Here is a 20,239-nt window from a genome sequence, read left to right as displayed (position 1 = left end):
CACACAGAGACACAGAGACAGACACACGTTTGCACATTTAGGCATCCCATAAAAACAAAGCCGAAGATGCCATCGAGCTCATTTGTGCTGGCCATCTGGCCTTGGGGCCTGCCCTTAAGAGGGGTTGGTTTCCATGGTGAGATTCCCCTGGAAAGAACTAATTTTTCACTTGCAGGTGGCTATCAGTTAGAGATGGCTTCTGGGTGGGTGGGTAGCACGTGTCACAAACACCAACTTTTTATTTCTCTCCCCTCATAAAGCAGACAATAACACTGCTGTTCTCTATTTTTTTATTTTTCAGTTTTCCCAACACATGAACTATAGCTCATTTTGAGATTTTTTTCAGTGCACTTCACAGCAAAAATGAAAAGGGAGTCATCAAAATGGTTGTACACAAACCAATTCTTTTAATTTACAATTTGCTGAAAAATCATTGTCGCTGTTTTCATCCTTTTAACCCTTCTAAGAAAGAGTTTCTCAGAGCACAGGCACAGCCGCAGCCGCCCGGCACGGCCGATGAGTGACAGGTCCGTGCTGCGCACGCCGACTGGAAGACCATGGGCAGGAGCAGGGTAAGGCACCACTCTGGACAGTGAAGGTAGCTCGCAGTAACAAGGGTCAGCACCACGAGTGGGTGCTCAGCAAATACTCAAAGAAATGAAAACCATAATTAGCACTATTCTGCTCATTGCCAGCAATTCAACTCCAATAAAACACCGATTAAAAAAACCAATTTGTACCTGAATGTAAATTCCTGCTTCTTATTTCACACCCTTTCTTTAGCATTGAAATTTCCTTGAAAATAAAATAAAACCATTACGTGCACTCAGTCACCGACATAATTGAATTACTGACAGACATGAACAGGTTTCAGTTTGAACTTTTGAGTGAACAGAGGTTGGATAAAGCAAACTTACTCAGGGTAGCACATAATACTGAATATGAACCTATAAATGAAAATAGGTTAAGGAAAGAGTAACAGTTTTCTTTTTTAATATTTGCTATTTTTTAATGCCTTAGTTCTTGAGAAAGGCCAAAATCCCATATTGACATGAACACATTTAAAAAAATTGTCTCTTAAGTGTAATATTTAATAAAACTAGGTATTGAAAAATGTTCTGAAATTTTTCAAGTCAATGTTGTTTTCAAGTATATTAAAATGCTCAGAAGAAAAAATTCCTCCATGGTTACAATTCTAATTATAAATACACTTTTAAAAGAGAGTTCCAACAGAGCAAGTGATGGGCTTCCTCAGGCGCAGGCACAGGCTCCGGAGGAAAAGAGGCCTTGTGATGTGTGAACACTGACTTCAGGCACAATGGCTGAATCCACTTGTCGGTCACGTCTGTCTCCCTCTTGCTGGATTTAGAAGAACAGTGACTACTTCAGTTATGACAGAAAGCAGAAACCTCTGCAAGAGACTTTACTTTTCCCTACATTGGAACCAAAGTCACTGGGTTCTCCCTGCTGTTACCTGTCGCCCCCGTACAAACAAGCGGACCGGATAAAAGATGACATGTTCTGGTGGGTGGAAGGCTGGAAGATGGTATTGCTCATGTTGGTGAACAGGCTACCGAGAAGCCCATCGCGGGTCCTTAACACTTTGGTCTTGCTGCAGGATGATGGGCCCGAGTAGTACATTCGTGTTCAGCTAGTTTCAGGCTGTACAAATTAGGAGGCAGGTCACTCAGTGCAACAACTCCGTCTGAGAGGGTTTGGGGTACACAGAGGAGAACCTCGTTTGGTCCAGTCTTAGAAAGCATGTGTCACTCTGCTGGTTGTGATGGAATTACTTTCCAGAGGGGTTTGTGATAAACCCAGCCATCTCCCTGAAACAAGGAAAACGGATTAAAGCAGCATCCTGCCAACATCTCCAATCAGAAATCCAGCCAGGAGCAACAGCAAAATGGAGCTCTCCAGGGCCTCCGTGCTCGAGACCTCAGACCATGCCTGCAGCTTAGGGGGACGCTATGGTCTGAATGTGGATTGTTCCCTACAGGCTGACGGTGTGTTTAGGAGACTGTGGAACTTTTTAGAAGTGAGGCCTCACTGGAGGCAGTGGGCTGCTGGGGGAGTTGGGGTCTTTGGGGGTTGCTCAGCTCTGCTTCCTACTGACCTGACTGCCAAGGTGACACAACCAGCCTTCTCAAGCTCCCAGCATGTCCCTGCTGGCCACCAAAACAGACTACAGCCCTGAATCGTGAGCCAGAATGCGGCACTCCAACCCTCCACCCCACCTTAGTGTCAGCGATTCTGTCAGAGAGTCAGGGAACGTAACCGTGCTGTGTGGAAACACCGTTTGTGACTCTGGAACATGTAATTCTGCAGAGGTCACCTGCAGCAATTCCACCATGTGCCGAGACGCTGCAGCCCGAGCCTCACAGAATTAGAGGGAGCAGGCAGAGCACAAGGAAATGTTCATGAAGAAAGACCAAAGAGCAGAGGGAGGAAAGAGCTGTGGTAATAACGCAGAAAAGCAGAATGCAGCAGACAGAGCAGAGTGTGGCAGTCCAGGTCAGGGTAATGAGGGCTGCAGGCCCGTGTTCAGAGCATTCGGCAGTCAGGCTTGAACTCTGTCTTTATTCCCCACGTCTCCTCCAATTTATTCCTAACGTAACTGAACCAGTCAGGTTCCTGGGAGCTGTCTTGAGTAAGCCTTGTCTTTGACGCTGGGCCCTGGTTTAACAATGAGTCCCCAGGACCAGTTTATGTGAATCTACCCAACTTAAGGCCCGTCATTTCACCCATTTCTCACACTGCCTTGTGCCTTACTGACTGGCTGTCTCCCTAGCCCCTAGCTAGACTACTTTTAAAAATGAGGACAAGAGCTAGCGACTTACCAATAACCAGGTAAGTCAGAGTTCTGTCTGCACGCGTGCAGCACATACCTCTTTAATAAAGTATTTGGTTTTCCAGGGTCTGTCTGCACGCATGCAGCACATACCTCTTTAGTAAAGTATTTGGTTTTCCAGGGTCTGTCTGCACGCGTGCAGCACATACCTCTTTAATAAAGTATTTGGTTTTCCAGGGAATGCCTGTTTCAGTGCGATGTCTTTCTTCAGTTCTCTGGCGTTCTTCCAAGGTACGTTTGTGCTCTGTGGCCTTGTCAATTTCAGATTCCCTCAGAGAATCTGTTACATTTTTCCACAATCGTCTAAAATAGAAAACAGCCTATTTTTACAAACATTCTTTTAAAAAGGAATAATTTAAGAGTCACAGTAATTTCTTTCTTTTATTTATTCTCACCGCAGTTTCTCTTTCCTTCTCTCCCCCCAGTAACTTGTAACATTACATTTTCCTAAACCAGATCTACACTTCAGAGCTATGAGTTTTGAGAGCACAGACAGGGCCCTGTTGTCCATGCCCAGATTACTGTTGCTACTGTTGATGGATTTTAAATTGAGAAGTTCAGTTAAGAAGCATTTCCTCAAGTTTCCTAAAAACAACTGTTTTGTTTTTAGACAACTTTCAGAAATTAACAACTAACATGAGATATTTTTAAAAGGTTGAAATGTACGAGGCTGAGGATAAGGTTTGCCCAACACATGTGGTAGTGCCTTCAGTCCCAGCGCCACATAACACTGAGCATGGGGTGCACTCCGTAATCCTAGTGCGTAGAAGTTGAAGCATGGGAATGAGAAGTTCAAGGTTATCCTAGGCTATACAGAGTTCCTGGCCAGCCTGAGGTACACAGAACTCCCACAACACAAAGAGAAGACAAATAATCCAAACATGCTTTGAAAAGACAGAAATGGCCAAGGCCTTGTTAATTTCAGAGCGCTATGAAATCTGATCAACACATTGGTCACTGGGAACTATGAATCATAACCACTAGCCCTTCATTCCTGTTAAGAGTGAGGGTAGGAGACAGACACCGGGGGATGTGGAGAGACTGAAGTGTAATCCAACACCAATGGGAATGTAAAATGGTACACCAACTTTGGAAAATAGCAATCTACGGTCCAGCCATTCTACTCCTGGACATTTCCCCAGGAAAAATGAAAACGCATGTCTACACAAACACTGGTTGTAAAATGTTCAGTTTTATGATTCATCATAGCCTCAATGTGTATTAGTAGTAATGTGTATCAGCAGCAGAATGGATTTGACATGCCCACATAATGGAATACTATTCAGCAATTAAAGTAAAGAAGCTGACTACTGATACACGCTATGTGGTAGATGAGTGGAGCAGCTCAAGGTCTGGACTACAGAGACTGTTCAAAACCACAAAGTAATGGATATAAATAAAACAGCCTTTGAAGGAAAACATGGTGTATTAAACATTTAGGGAAACAAACAAACCATGATGATCTAACCAGGAGTCAAACTGTGGCCACTGCCCGTTTTTGTGGAGAAAACCTTAGAACAGTGTCCAGATGTTTACGTACACGTCCATGGCTTTCTTGTTACCATGGCAGAATCGAGCAGTTGTGGCAGACACCATCTGGCCCATTAAGGCTCAATACACAAGGCTCTGTCCAGGTATAGAAAAATCCCCGGGATCAGCAGGGGAAGACACTCACAGCATATGCCAGGTGACCTGAGTTTGAGCCTCAGAACCCAGGGAAAGGGGGAAAGAGAGAGCCCATGCACACACTGCTAAAAAAGTCTCTGACTTAAAACATTCACTTTAACATTACTAGGAAAAGAGATTAAGAAATGATGAACAAAATAGAAAAACAGCACTATAAAGACAGAAAGCATTAAAAAGGAAAATGTTTTTAAAAGAAAAAAAAAACAATAAAACCAAAAGATGGCTGAGTGTAATTAAACCTTTAATCACACTGATCATGGGGGGGGAGGATCTAGTACAAAGAATGTGTCTGGGGGCTGGAGAGACGGCTCAGTGGTTAAGAGTACTGGCTGCTCTTCCAGAGGACCTGGGTTCAATTCCCAGCACCCACATGGCAGCTCACAACTGTCTGTAACTCCTGTTTCAGGGTATTCGACACCTTCATGCAGGGAAGACACCAATGCACATAAACAAAAATTAAAAAAAAGAAAAAAGAAAAAAATGAGTCTGGAACATCACTATATATCCTACATAGATCCATAGGGGTAAGGTAATACTATTAACTGCCAATAAATTGATAAATTAGATAAACCAAATTCTCTAAAGACACAACCTAGTAAAACTGACTCAAGCGGTGGTGCACACCATAATCTCAGCACTTGGGAGACAGAGGTAAGTGGATCTCTGTAAGTTCCAGACCAGCCAAGGCCATGCTACAGTGAGACCCTGACTCAAAAAAAAAAAGTGGGTAACTGTGGAAGCCCTAGACACTGAAGATGCTGTCAAACTTTTCTACACTGCTGGTAGAGAGCTTCAAAAGACTCATAGCAAAAAACCTTCAACCGGATTTAGGGAAATACAATCCAGCAGTATCTCTCTCTTCAATGTCTGGTTTAATAACAGTATCCATTTCTATGTTCAGTCTACTGGGATACATTACTTTAGTGTAAGCAGATAAAGAAAAGCTGCCTTTGACAGACACAGCTGCAAGAGAGATTTTTTTTTTTTTTTTTAGTTTTTGTAGCCCTGCCTGTCCTGGAACTCCCTCTGTAGACCAGGCTGGCCTCGAACTCACAGAGATCCACCTGCCTCTGTCTCCTGAGTGCTGGGATCAAAGGCGTGCGCCACCACTCCATCCGGCTTGCAAAAGAGAATATTTTAATGAAGTTTTCAAGTAATTCAGATCTTTGACATTACGTGAAAACTTGGCCAGTGGTAGTGTGCTTCTGGAATTTTCACTGTTATTGGGGGAGGAGCTGCAGTGTGCTGTGAGGGTCAGAGGCCAGCCTCGTGCAGTTAGTGCTTCCCTTCTACCTTTTCCGTGGTTCTGAGGACGGAACTCAGGTTGTCGGCCATGCATGGCAAGTGCCCTCACTCAGAGCCATCCTGCCAGCCAGGCAACTGCGAGTTTCAGGTTAGTTTTAATATAGGAGGCAAAAACTTGACAATAATATTTCATACCGAAGTGATTATATACCATAATAATATAATACAATCACAGCTGGCAAGGGGTTTAAAGTGAAATAAATCAGACCAACTCTTCTTTCATATCAGATGGCGAAGCTGATACAAACTGTCAGGTGACTTAGTGTAGCGGCCTGACTGGGCGAGGGTGACCTACCTGGATTCAAAGGGACCCTGCTTCTCCAGGGGCCTGACTCTCTTCTTCGTCACAGCCAGTTTCGTCAGGTCTACATACTTGGTCTCGCCGTTGCTGTAGGTGAACTCCAGGACGCTGTTCCACTCCCCCTGCACTCTGCACACCACGGTGTTGGTAACGTTGTGCTTCACTTCAGCTGTGACTCTAGAGGGTGGGAGGCAAAGGCTCTCCTCAGAATTCTGAAGCCCAAGGACACACCTCAAAGTCTACTTCAGATTAGTTACAGAGCACGTTTCAACTTGTCAGTCCCTAAGTCGGAGAGAACCAATCCTGGGCCGGATCCCCAGAGGCCTGTTCAGGTGCGTCAGGGTTATTATTCAGAACCACTATTAGGCATCAGACTGGACTTCATCAGTATCAACAGAAAATCATGTCTAACGTGTTTATTACAATCTAAAAATGTGACAGCCATTATAATCTAGCTCTCTCCCACCAGCCCATCTACCTAAAAGATCTGCAGTTCTAAAGATCAAGCACCCAATATTTATTAATTAGTGATTTTCTTTCCCTGAGACAGGGTTTCTCTGTGTAGTTTTGGTGCCTGTCCTGAAACTCAATCTGTAGACCAGGCTGGCCTCAAACTCCCAGAGATCCTCCTGCCTCTGCCTCCTAAGTGCTGGGATTAAAGGCATGTGCCACCATGCCCAGGCCACCCCCCCCCCAAAAAAAAACAATTTTAAATTCAATACAAAACCTGGATAAATCATTAAGAGTTAGAAAAATACGAAATACAATTAAAATTGTAAGTTCCCTGGCTAAACCGGAAAAGTGAGGCGTAGTAGTCTATGAACGTACATGAAGTTCATATAAAGTAGTAACCTATGAATGGAGCTGTGGCCGCCACAGACAGCGGTGCTCACGCGGCTCAGGTGGAAGGCCCAAAGAAAAAGGGCTCAAACACGTTTAACGAAGTCTGTGTTTCCTGTAGGGCACGGCGAGACAGGTTCAAAACTCGGGAACAGCAGGCAGAAGGTAAAGGCTAAAGTCGAGTGAATGTCCAGAGACTGCGATTTATTTGGGTCCAAAAGAGAACTTGGAGCCGAGCGGTGGTGGCGCACGCCTTTAATCCCAGCACTCGGGAGGCAGAGCCAGGCGGATCTCTGTGAGTTCGAGGCCAGCCTGGGCTACCAAGTGAGTCCCAGGAAAGGCGCAAAGCTACACAGAGAAACCCTGTCTCGAAAAACCAAAAAAAAAAAAAAAAAAAAAAAAAGAGAACTTGGGAGGCCCAGGGCATCACAAGGAATGAGGCGGAAGTTGCCATGTGTATACAAGGCCAGACCCTTGTATACACATGGGAGGGAGGGAGGAAGGAAGGGAGGGAGGGAGGAAGGAAGGAAGGAAGGAAGGAAGGAAGGAAGGAAGGAAGGAAGGAAGGAAGGAAGGAAGGAAGGAAGGGAGGGAGCTGCAAACTCGGAGCTCAAGGCAGGTGGGTAAAGAGCCCAATAACCAAGGATCTGGGGGCCAGATCTTGGTTAGGAGTGAAGAGCAAACATTCCAAATGGAGTCAGAAGTGACTGCTAACTGTGGTTCACTGGACACAAAGGACAAAGCTACAAGTCTGCCTGGTTATAGGAGCGGGAACTCTAAGTTGTATTTCAAACCATGTGAACAAACAGAATTGTACTGCGAAGGGTTCCTTAGAAGCCAGAGAGAATGTCTGTTAAGAAGTCACTTCATTATTTCTCAAAAAATTTAGATTTATTTATTTTATGTGTATGGGTGTTTTGTCTGCACATATGTGTGAGCACCATGTGCATGTCTGGAGCCTGCAGAGGCCAGAAGAGGGTGCTGGATCCCCAAGAACTGGAGTTCCAGATGGTTGTGAGCTGCACTGTGGGTGCTGGGAACTGAACCTAAGTCCTCTGCAAGGGCAGTAAGTGCTCTTACCCGCTGAGCTGTCTCTGCAGCCCCAGATTTCCTCTCTGATCTCACTTGCAATACCTTCCCACTCTTTGAAGATTCAGCTCTAACCACGGGATGTGAAGAGATGATGCTGAGCACTTACCTGTTCTTCCCATTCTCTAGACACACGTAACCAGAAGGACGCCAAGGACTGAGGAACGACTAGTCCTCTTGCTAGGAACACATAACCAGAACTACACTGGGGACTGAGAATGACCAGTCCTCTTGCTAGGAACACATAACCAGAACTACACTGGGGACTGAGAATGACCAGTCCTCTTGCTAGGAACACATAACCAGAACTACACTGAGGACTGAGGAACGACTAGTCCTCTTGCTGATTTTTCTTCTTACAGTCTAGTTATAGTGTCTCATTATGTTGTTCAGGCTGGTCTCAAACATACAGGCTCAAGCCATCTTCCCTGGCCTCAGCCTTCCAAGTAACTGAACCTACAGAAGCGAGCCACCAAGCTGGCTGATGAGACCTTTACTGCCATACACAATCCATGATAATACAGCTACCTCCCAAGCCTTTCTACTCACCACATAACCTCCCAAGTCTCTGCCCACAAGCACTGAATTACACAAGTACCTTTTCCTGATGACACTCTTTTACAACAGTTTAATGTGACATTAGCAGACACTTACAGGAAAGACCAGACCGTCTCTTCATAGTTACTAAACTTGGTCATTATACTATCAAGGCAGCCAGAGAAGATAAGGAAATTAAAGGACACAACTGTGTTCTGATCCACCCATCTGTAGTCTAATTTAAGAACGTCCACACTATCTTTTCATCTAACTCATTGTACATGTCAATATGGCTACCTCTGACAAGCCTGTCCTCTGTGTTATATATATTTCTCAAAAAAAAGAGAAATCTACATACACATTCACCAACGTCTGCTCTCAGCACTCTTGTGTATACATACAAGCACGATGGTGTGTGTGGTGGTAGGAGAACATAGGCCTTGTGCATGCTCGCTAAGTGTTTTACCTCTGAGCCGTATCCCCAACCCTATGCAGGAGGATTATTTGTGACAGCCAAAAGTTAGACACTACATAAACGCCTGTCAAAACTAAACTGAAGAACGAGGGCTACAGAGACGGCTCAGTGGTTAAGGGCACTTGTTGCTCCCGCAAAGGACCCGTTTTGGTGCCCAGCACCCACACTGAGTGGCTCACAGTTGCCTATTACTCCAGTTCCAGGGGATCTGACACCCTCTTCTGGCTTCTGTGGGCACCTGCATGCTGTGGCTTACATTTACAACCCCCAGGAATGCGCGCGCGCACACACACACACACACACTAAAAGTAAACAAACAAGAATGAATTATCAGTTGTGGCAGTTACACAATGGGGTACTGGTCTTGGTAAGGAGAAAAAAACAAACCTGCAAGTACACATGGATAAATCTCTAAAGCCTAACACTGAACAAAATAAGTAGGGTATAAAAGACAACACAGTGTATGATACAGTTAATACAGGGTTTAAAACTAATGTGTGGTGTTAGAAGTCAGCACAGTGGCTACCCAAAGTGAGAGGGTGGCAGGTTAGCCCAAGAGAGGAGGGAGAGAAAGTCTTTGGGGATGTCAGGAATCTACCACAGTAGGGTAAGGATACTCAGATTTTGTACTCTGTGAAAATTCATGACTTTGTATATTCTTGTATGGATGCTATTTTTAGATAAAGAGTTTATAGGAAAAGTACCCCACACTTCCAGAACAGTCATCAAAGGCTTGAGGAAAGAGTGGGCAGCCTCAAGATCCTATTAGAAAACTTGTTTTGTGTGTCTGAGTGATCCGGAAGCGCTGCAGAGACTGACCGCAGGAGAGAACACAGAAGCTGATTCCCAGACGGAATCAGAAGTCCACCGAGGACCGGCACCTGGACCCACACCTCCAACTTGTGTGGCTTCTGCTAGCCTTACATTTATAGATGTATTTTACCCTGGCTTGTAGTAGTGGCTTCCTTCACTGAGCTCTGAATCTAATTCTGAATTCCTTTCACCTAACTGTGCCACAGACCACATACTCATCTAGTTTACGTGTCGTTAGCAATTTCATAGGAAAAAGTAAGACATTACATGAGTTAATGTATTAACATCATTACTGTTTTAAAACTAGATCATGCCTGCTTTCCTTTGTGTGTGTGTGTGTGTGTGTGTGTGTGTGTGTGTGTGTGTGTGTGTGTGTCCAAGTGTGGCTGTTAGCTGGGTGCAGTGGCACACGTCTGTCAGTTCAAGAAAAGCCTCATCTACAAACCAAGTTCCAGGACAGCCAGAGCGGTGACACAGTTTCCTCCACAAAAGACAAAGCAGGAAAAAAGCCAGGAGTTATAATACAAGTCAGAGAGCAGAGCAAGAGCCAGACACCACTAAAGTGTTCTTACCGGTGCAGTTTGCCGCCATAAAACGGCTTAGTATGAAAAGTGATGCTGGCTGAGTATCCCGTCTTTGCACAGTTGACGCTGACTTTGCCACCTAGTTCTACCCAAGGAACAGTCAGAATGGACCGGGCATAGGCACAAGGTAGGGAAAACGTGTACTCTTCTCCATGCTCCAACAGACTAAGGATACCTGAATGTAAAAGCATGAGGGTGGTTAACGTCTCTTCCAAGAAAGTTTTTTCCCGGTCTAATAATAAACATTATTATTTTCTACTCATTTATCTTTTGATAGTATTGGCCTCATTTAGGAGCATTTCCAGACAATACCGAATCAGGGTTACTTTCACTGTGACCTTCCTGTTCCTCTGGGGTTCATGGGACCTGTAACTGTTACAGAGCAAGCAGTCTAAGTGTCCCACCAATGCTCCTAAAAATAAAATAAAGCCCTGGGGCTTGGGGGGAGCTCTGCTGTACAGCATCATGCTAAAACATGGTCACCAGCAGCTTGGGAGTCACTTATGGTATGATGAGAAGATGTTCTTCATTCTTGTCCACATATGTGAAAGACCCAGATGTGACCTTTCCATCAAGAACAATGATCACCCATGTTTTATATGCCAGATTCTGAAGCTAGAAGAGGTGTAAGAGATTGAAATGGTGATTTTTAAACAAATAGTATTCTATTGGGGGCTTCTATATTAAAGAAGCTAAAACATATAAAAAGGGATTTATAATAGCGAATAACTGATCTGTATAAGACACACTAAGTATACCAAAGCCACATTAGTGTGTGTGCGCGTGTGCGTGTGTACACTCAAGGGCAGAAGACAATCTTGGATGTTGTTCCTTAGATGTCATCCACCTTTTGTTTTGGGGACAGAGTCTCTTACTAGCCCAGAACTCATCGTGAAAGTTTGGGTGGCTGGCCAGTGAGTCCCAGATCCACTTGTCCTTACCTCTCCAACAACGGCATCACTTACTAGGTGCCTTATTCTTATGAGTTGGGATAAATATTTAAAATTTTAGATCAAAAACAAATGGAGCTGGGCAGCAGTGGCGCACGCCTTTAATCCCAGCACTCAGGAGGCAGAGCCAGGTGGATCTCTTTGAGTTCAAGGCCAGCCTGGGCTACAGAGTGAGATCCAGGACAGGCACAAAAACTACACAGAGAAACTCTGTCTCAAAAAACAAACAAACAAAAAAACAAAAAAAAGCAAAAAACAAAACAAACAAAAAACCAAATGGAGCTGGGTGGTGGTGGTGGTGGTGGCACACGCCTTTAATCCTGGCACACGGGAGGCAGAAGCAGATGGATCTCTGTGAGTTTGGGGCCAACCTGGTCTACAGAGTGAGCAGCAGGCCAGCTAGGGCTACATAGAGATTCTGTTTTCAACCAGATTTGAATAAATATAGGGGAAGTAAGACTCACAGAATCCTAAAATATCAGTAATTAAACTAATTTCCCTCTAGTGTTAAAGAATATAAATAACAAAAGCAAAATGAATGATCATAAATCCCATTCCAATTGTGTGTGTGTGTAGGGGGGTATGCATGTATTTGTGTGTATGTATGTGTGTGCACTTGCTTGTGCATGTATATGGAGGCCAGAGGTCAACACCCAACGTCTCCCTGTAACAAGGCTAGCCTCTGAGGGCTGCCCCGCCCAGCCCCACCTTTTGAGGCGGTCTCTTACTGCTTACCCACTGCCATGCCAGGCTCTCCTGTCATGGTGCTGGGGACCTGAACTTGGGTGCTCATGTTTGCAAGGCAAGCACCTAACAGACTACTGAGCATCTCACCATTCCTCCATTCCTTCATTTTATTTACTTGTTGCTAGGGGTAACAGATGGCAGTTTCATTTCCAAAAGGCAGTAACTGTATACACGAAAGCATTAGGTAATAAAGAAGTCACTGTACCTCCCTCATGATTCAAAGAGTTGAAAATGGCACATGCTCCTCCTTACATATTTGAGAAGCAGAGGCTATACTGCCAGATTGTTCTGTTAAAAACTAGCAAGAACAGATCTCCTTTGGAAGCATGTGACAAAGAATGCCCAACCTTCACAGGTCCATGTCCCATCACCTCTAGATTTCAACTAATCCTAATCTTAAAAACTGAAACTGAATATACAGGCACAGAAAAAAAATATTAAAAGTCAGTTCAAATTATCTATCCTGTATTAATGGGTTAGTGATGTTTTTATTTCCTCCTCTGCATTTGTTTGTTGGTTTTAAACATGGTCCCACTATGTACCTCTGGCTGGCCTGGAACTCACTTTGTAGATCATGCTAGCCTCAAACTCAAGAGACCTGCCTGCTTCTGCTTCCAGAGTGCTGTGCTTAAAGGTGTGTACCACCACGTTGCAGTTTCTACGATAAAAATACTTTACAGGTGTGGTGGTGCACACCTTTAATTTCAGTGAGTTCCAGGCCAGCCAGAGCTACACACAGTGAGACCATATCTAAAAACAAACAACTCCAAAAATCTTTATATTTAAATTTTCACAATATAATTTCAAGGAGAATTTCTATTTGTCCACAGTAATAGCATATGACTCTGGTGTGTCAACACTCATTCTGGAGCACAAACCAGAGCAAAAAAAGTAGTACATGTAACATTTCAGATCTCTAACTCAGCAGTTTCAGGCCCTGGCTGTTCTTGCAGAGCACCTAAGGGCTCAGTCCCCAGTCCCCAAACGCTGGCTCACAACTGCCTGTACCTCCATGTGGTTACTGCATGTACACGGCGCACTTGCATGTATGTAGGCAAAACCCTCATACACATGCAAACAAATCTCAAAACTCTACGACCAACACCTACAGCCTTTCCAAGTTTACCGAGTCTGATATAAAGACTGGAGAACGGCTTTCTACTCACCTTCTCCAACCATCGTCACACCTATCGACATGCCTAAGAACTTGCTTTTCGTCCAGACATGTGCATTTACACACATCTTCCTTTCTGTACATTCTGCATAAAATCCTGAGACTGGGGGATGATGAGAAACCTGCTCAGCAACGAATCTGACAGTGTAACAGTCTGAGGCCCCCTGGGTCGGAGCATCCTCCGACAGAGGAGCATGGTTTGTGACGGCCGGGGTGGAAGAGCTGCTGCTCAGACTGGACACCACTCCACTTTTGGGCATCCTCCAGGAGCAGTGGAAAGTCTCCCCAATGATAGGATTGTACGGCTTCTTCGCAATGGCTCCCTTTCGACCTTCATGAAATGAGGTAAGGTAGTACTCAACAAAGCGAATCATGCGGTCCTCGGGTGTGGCTCCATCGGTGATGCCTATGAACAGGTCTGGATGAGACATGAAATCTGCATACATCTCCAGTAAGGAACGCTTCTCCAGGATAAACGTAGGAAGCACCACCTAAAACATCAATGCAAACCAATTAAGAAGGAGAATGAATCCACATATATATCCACAAATAATTATCTCTATCATCTAAGAGCATTTCATTGTAAACAGAAGGATCTGGTCCTTTTTTTCTTTTTGTTTTTTCAAGACAAGGTTTCTCTGTGTAGCTTTGGTGCCTGTCCTGGATCTCACTCTGTAGACCAGGCTGGCCTCGAACTCAGAGATCCATCAGGCTCTACCTCCGGAGTGCTGGGATTAAAGGCATGCGCCACCACCGCCCGGCTCTGTTTATTTCTTAAAGAAAAGAAATGATATGAATGAAGAAAAGGAATGTAAATAAAACAATACAATACAAACAATAATAAAGAGCCAGGCATAATGGCTCAGGCTGTAATCTCAGCATTCAGGAAGCAAAGGCAGGGGGATCAAGAGTTCAAGGCCAGCCTAAGCCACAAAGTGAAGCTCTTGTCTCAAAAAACCCAATAGCCCAGAAGGTAAAGGCACTTGCCACCAAGTCTGAAGACCAGAGTTTGATCCTCAGAACCACACTGTGGCAGGAGAGAAACAAGTTGTCCTCTGACCCACACTGGCATTTGTGCCCATGCCCAGACCCAAATGTGAAAATAAAAATAACTAAATTAATTACATTGATGTATATTTTAAACTATGATCTCACTTTCACGAGACCAGCACGGTTCTTTAAGTGACAGAACTGGACTGACAGCTTACACAGCTGACAATGCTCTTGGCTTAGCTTCTCCCCTTTTCCTGGAAGTCCATTAAAATGGTACCAATAAATCCATACACAGACAAGCCCCGAAGTACCCAGAAAGGGGAGAAAAGGAAGACTATTTAGATCTGGGAACTAGAAGGGTTAATCTTAGCAGTCTGCAGTGCGGGTTCCTGGAGAGGCTCCAGAGCCAGCTCCTTCCTCCCAGGCACTGCTGTCTTTTATGCTGCGGGAAGATGCTCACCCACCAGATGCCTCCTGGCTTCATCTGCTCCTCACAGCTGGAGACAGGCCACAGCTTGCTTAGGAGTGGGGAATAACGCACAGCTCCTAACCCGCCCTTCCCACAGGATGTCCAGGAGCTTGTTTACACCAAATGCTCTAACTCTGAGAGACGTGTACTTTCCAGGATTCACACACTACCTTCTCATTTCTTTAGGAAGAAAACAACTCTCGCAAGATGTTACAAGAAGCTGAAGCCATTGACTCAGATGTTTACCTCCTTTTGGAAGCTGCCATCTATCAAACAGCCTTTCTTTAAGCTAATTATACTTCCGGTGGCTATTCACTTTTTCTTTTTCTTTTTTTTTTTTTTTTTTGGTTTTTCGAGACAGGGTTTCTCTATGTAGCTTTGCGCCTTTCCTGGAACTCACTTGGTAGCCCAGGCTGGCCTCGAACTCAGAGATCCATCAGGCTCTACCTCCGGAGTGCTGGGATTAAAGGCGTGCGCCACCACCGCCCGGCTATTCACATATTTCTTAAACCAAGTAATAGAGCCTCAGCAGAGTGGCACACTGCGATAGTCCAGGACTCTAGAGGGTGAGGCAGGATAGCAACAAGTTCAAGGCCAGCCTGGGCTACATAGTGAGTTTGGGGTCAGCCTGTAGTATATAGGAAGATGATGTCTCACAATTATTTTTTCAGATTGTTTCTTACAAGGCAAATAACATCGTCATGGTGTACAGACACAAGTGTTAGAGCCGTAAGGAAAGTAGAACTGATTGAACTTCACAGGAGGCACTACACACAGGACAAAGGAGGAAGTCACAACTGGGAGGGTGCTCCAAGACTCCAAGTTCTGGCACCGTTCAGAGCTTAGTGTCGGAGGGTTTCCTGAATTTCACCATTGCTGGAAATGCTTGTTCTGTTCGGTCTCCTCTGTGTGTAATGCGTCTCAAAGAACGATCAACCGAGAAAAGCAAAAGAAGCCAAACACTCAGAGACCGACTGGAAGAGAATCCTGTGCATTAGCGACAGAGGGATGATGGGAGACTATTCCCTCTTACTCATCCTGGCTGCCTTCAAATTCATGGCAATCCTCTTGCCTCTGACTCCCAAATGCTGAGATTACAGGCGTGTACCACCAGATCTGGCTTTATTTTTCCAAACTGTCTAAGAAGTGCTTAACCATCTTCATTTATTATCATTTTAAATGTATCAAAATGGGGACTGGTGAGTTAGCTCAAAGCTGCTACAAAGCCAATGACCTAAGTGCAGTCCCTGGGGTCACGTGGTGGAAGGGAGAGCCCCCTTCTTGAAAGTTGTCCTCTGGGGTGCATGCGTGCACATACACACGCGCTCGCACACACACAGAGACACACAGACACACACATCAAATACACAAATGTAATCAAAAGAACCGAAAGGAAGAGAAGGGAGATAAGTTACTTGTTTGTCACCCAGGCTGGGCCCGGGCTGCCTTCTACCTCCTGCTCTAATCCTCAGCAGCGTCTGCACGAGACTCAAGGCTCGGTCTGACGGGGGTGGGAGGAAGCTGTGACGGCATTTCAGTCACACTCCTTACTGCCTGGAAGTACCATTCCTCTAAATGTGTGTGAACGGTGCTCAGTTAACAATAAAGTGTAAGTTCTTAGTTAATAAAGAACAGATAAGGACACAACACAGCTACTTACATCAAAATCTAGTAAGGAACAGAAACACCATACTAACCAGATAATCCCTCACCAGACTATTTCAACTAGAACCATAGCTGGTAAAGTAAGTATTTCTTCTGGACTGCTAATATTATGTGAAAGTATTTCTTGAACAGAATGATAGCAACTAAAGTCTAAGTGGAAGGTTAATAAGCTATAATTAATTCTTAAATGCCTGCCCCTTGGTAGAATTCTGACGGAACCCAGTGACTTTTAAAGTCTTTCATCAAGGGCAGTGGGATGGCCCAGTAGGCAGGGGGCCTACATGGAAAGCCTGACCACCTGATTTAATCCCGGCAACCTACGTTTGAAGGAAAGAACTGACTCCTGCCTGCACTACCACACACATCATATAAAGACACAGAGTGCAAGCCGGGCAGTGGTGGCGCACGCCTTTAATCCCAGCACTCAGGAGGCAGAGGCAGGCGGATCTCTGTGAGTTCGAGGCCAGCCTGGTCTACAGAGTGAGTTCCAGGACAGCCAGGGCTACACAGAGAGACCTTGTCTCAAAAAACCAAACAACCAAAAAAAAAAAAAAAAAGCTCCTATCAAGCATAGTAAGTCTAAGTTAAAACAAACAAACATGTTTTTGACTTTTCAGTGATGAAAAATGAATTCGGAAGGCAAAAAGCTTTCTATTTAAAGTTCCATAACAGATGAGCATGGGAAACAATCTTTCTTTCATCCCTACATTTACAGACTTCGATGGAACCCAAATCTGTTTGTGAGAGACATCTAAGTAGCCCAGGCTGGCCTTGAGTTCCCCATCCTCCTGCCTCGGTCTCTCCTGTCCAAGGACTGCAGAGTGAAGCCCCACACTGGCCGCCTGCTGTCAGCACCTGAGCGGTAACTTACTCTTGTTAGGTCCATGCCCAGCTTGAGCTGCGACAGGAGATGCAGGATGACACTGCGCTGCTCCTCCACGGCCCCCAGGTCATCCTCCTTGTTGTCACAAGTGTCCTCTATCTCATCCTCTGCATCGATTTCCTCAGGTTCCTTGATGTGGAGAGAGCAGAGTCAGGTATTGTAAGTACTCACTGACATTCACTAAGAGAAAAACAATCGGCCTTGGAGACATTTATACTAGGTCTAAACAAATCAGGGTGGGCAATGCCCTTCTGAAGACACAACTTCCATCAGTAAACCAAGAAACACATTTCCTTCGAAGAGCCCACAATTGCTTGTATAGAACAGACTGTGGGCCTGTGACATGTGTTTTTCTGTTTTCTAAGACACAGTCTTACTGTGTAACCTCGTTAACCCAGCACTCACTATGTATCCAAGGCTGGCTTCAAACTTATGGCAATTCTCCTGTCTTAGTCTCCTGGGTACTGAGATCCCAGAAATGTGTCGACACGCCCAGCAAAAATACATTCATTTTATAGAAACAGTATTTTTTAAAAGAGCAAAGAATGGCCGGGCGGTGGTAGCTCATGCCTTTAATCCCAGCACTCGGGAGGCAGAGGCAGGCGGATCTCTGTGAGTTCGAGGCCAGCCCGGTCTCCAAAGCAAGTTCCAGGAAAGGCGCAAAACTACACAGAGAAACCCTGTCTCGAAAAAAACAAAAAAGAAAAAAAAAAAAAAAAAAAAAAAAAAGAGCAAAGAATGCCCCTGAATAAACTCAGCTTTGAACCTAGTCTGGGAACCACGTTCACAATTTTAAGTGATTTCTGTTTGCTTGTTTGTTCTGAGACAAAGTCTCTCACTATGTAAGGCAAGCCGGCCTTGACCTTGGCCTCCCAAGTCTTTGGATTACAGGCATAAAGCACCCGGCCTGGCTAAGTTCTGAAGGCTTTGTTTTAAATTTTTATTTTATTAATTTAAAAAATTTTATGTCTTTTGTCTGTGTGTGTGTGTGTGTGTGTGTGTGTGTGTGTGTGTGTGTGTGTGTGTGTGTTAAGAAAGGCCAGGGGCCACATATTCCCTGAATCTGGAGCTGTGAACCACATGAATACTAGGAACCATACTCTGGCCCTCTTCAATAGCAGTACGCTCTCTTAACTGCTGAGCCATCTCTTCCCAACCCCAAGTTCAAGAGTTTTAGGGATTAAATGTTCGTCCTTGTTTAAGCTAAGGCTACAAAGTAAAACTGAAAGGTGGATGCACACAATGTCAGATCTAACTATCTAACCCTATTCTGCTGTTCACTCCTGCCTGAGAAGATCTGTGGTTGGAAAGAGATTCCAGATAACAAAAACTCAGTGGCTCGTCGGGCAGCTACACTGCCTGCCACCACCACCTGGCCTCTGTGCAGCATTTTAAACAGTAACACCCCCCAACCCCAATCCCCACAACTGAATGTATACTTCCAAATCACTGGCTCCTAATGACCAGTTAAACAACTGCATATTTATCACTTTAGCTTAATTTTAATTTTTTAGGGTTTTCAGATGAAGGCAGGGGTGGGGGTGGGGCTTCACTCCATAGCCCAGGCTAGCCTTTGATGCTCAATAATTTTTTTGTTTGTCTGTTTTGAAATAGAGAGTTTCAAATGGCCTAGGTTGCTCTTGAACTTACTATGTCTTTGAACTCCTGATTCTCTTTGCATTTGCTTCCCACATGCTCAAATTATAGGCATGCACCTACTCCGGTTCTGACTGTGTGTGTGTGTGTGTGTGTGTGTGTGTGTGTGTGTGTGTGTGTACATGTGAAGGCCAGAGGTTGATGTCAGAGATCTTCATCTATTATTTTTCAATTTGTTTTTTCAGACTAGCTCTCTCAATAACCTGGAGTCCACCGACTCTCCTAGGCTGGCTGGCCAGTAAGCTCCAGGTATCTGCCTGTCTCCATCCCACCCCTGACCCCCAGGCACTGCAGTTAAGGATGCATGCCACTGCACCTGGCTTTCATATGAGTGCTGGGAAGCCGAACTGAGTCTCATACTTGCATAACAGAAACTGCCAAATGGCCATCTCCCCAACCCTGCTGGGTCTCCCCAACCCTGCTGGGTCTCCCCAACCCTACTGGCTTTTGTTTCTGCCAGAGTCTCACTCTGTATGTGGCTAGGCTGGCTTAGAAACTCACTTTGTAGTCCAGCCTAACTTTGAGCTTGCGATGATTCTCCTGCCTCAGCCTTTAGAGTGCTAGGATTAAAAGCTGGAGCTACCTGACCTGTCCAGCTTGCTTTGAACAACGTCCAAAGGTTCAGTAGCACCTTGTCGGCTGTCACCAGGCTTCTACAGTGGTTATGCCCTGCCTCTCAAAGAGCAGCTCGTTAAAATCTTTCTGCCAGGAAGCTGAATATAAGGATGGGATCTTTTCTAATTTATTAGATTTTAAATTTTCAGGATAGTGGAGTGGGGATGGGTAGGTTTTTGTTTGTTTGTTTTGTTTTTCGAGACAGGGTTTCTTTGTAGTTTTGGTGCCTGTCCTGGATCTCGCCCTGTAGCCCAGGCTGGCCTCAAACTCACAGAGATCCGCCTGGCTCTGCCTCCCTAGTGCTGGGATTAAAGGCGTGTGCCACCGGCCCATGGGTAGGTGTTTCTGAGACAGTGTCTCACTGTGTAGCCGAGGCTAGTCTTAAACCCACAGCAATACTTCTATTTTAGCCTCACACAGAGCTGGGAATACAGGTGTAAGCCATCATGCTTCGACAGTTATGATGATTTTTAAAAAGAAATTAGTTTGTGTCATTTTTATTTCCCCCACCACTATTTATCCTATCAAATAAGATACTCACCTGTTTTTGTTCTGTATAGCTAGACCAAAACCAAACCAAACACACATGGACACGGACATCGACAC

At 44.9% G+C, this 20,239-nt stretch overlaps 1 protein-coding gene across 1 annotated transcript in view; it reads right to left on the bottom strand.

Annotated features, from left to right (window-relative positions):
• Nucleotides 1-273: 273 nt before the first annotated feature.
• The window catches only part of Osbpl11 (oxysterol binding protein like 11), a 61,012-nt gene continuing 41,046 nt past the window's right edge, over nucleotides 274-20,239 (bottom strand). The window contains exons 8-13 of the mRNA XM_052740376.1: nucleotides 17,351-17,491; nucleotides 13,345-13,843; nucleotides 10,470-10,656; nucleotides 6,138-6,320; nucleotides 3,001-3,154; nucleotides 274-1,829 (exon numbers count right to left, since the gene is read on the bottom strand). Of these exons, the coding sequence (XP_052596336.1) occupies nucleotides 1,767-1,829; nucleotides 3,001-3,154; nucleotides 6,138-6,320; nucleotides 10,470-10,656; nucleotides 13,345-13,843; nucleotides 17,351-17,491 (1,227 nt within the window). The 3' untranslated portion in view covers nucleotides 274-1,766. The remainder of the gene's footprint in view (nucleotides 1,830-3,000; nucleotides 3,155-6,137; nucleotides 6,321-10,469; nucleotides 10,657-13,344; nucleotides 13,844-17,350; nucleotides 17,492-20,239) is intronic.

Source organism: Peromyscus californicus, unplaced genomic scaffold (genome assembly GCF_007827085.1).
Source record: "Peromyscus californicus insignis strain IS unplaced genomic scaffold, ASM782708v3 Scaffold_16__1_contigs__length_79575227, whole genome shotgun sequence".
Taxonomy (NCBI): domain Eukaryota; kingdom Metazoa; phylum Chordata; class Mammalia; order Rodentia; family Cricetidae; genus Peromyscus; species Peromyscus californicus.
The sequence above is the reverse complement of the archived record's forward strand: the minus strand, read 5'-3'. Positions and strand labels throughout refer to the sequence as shown.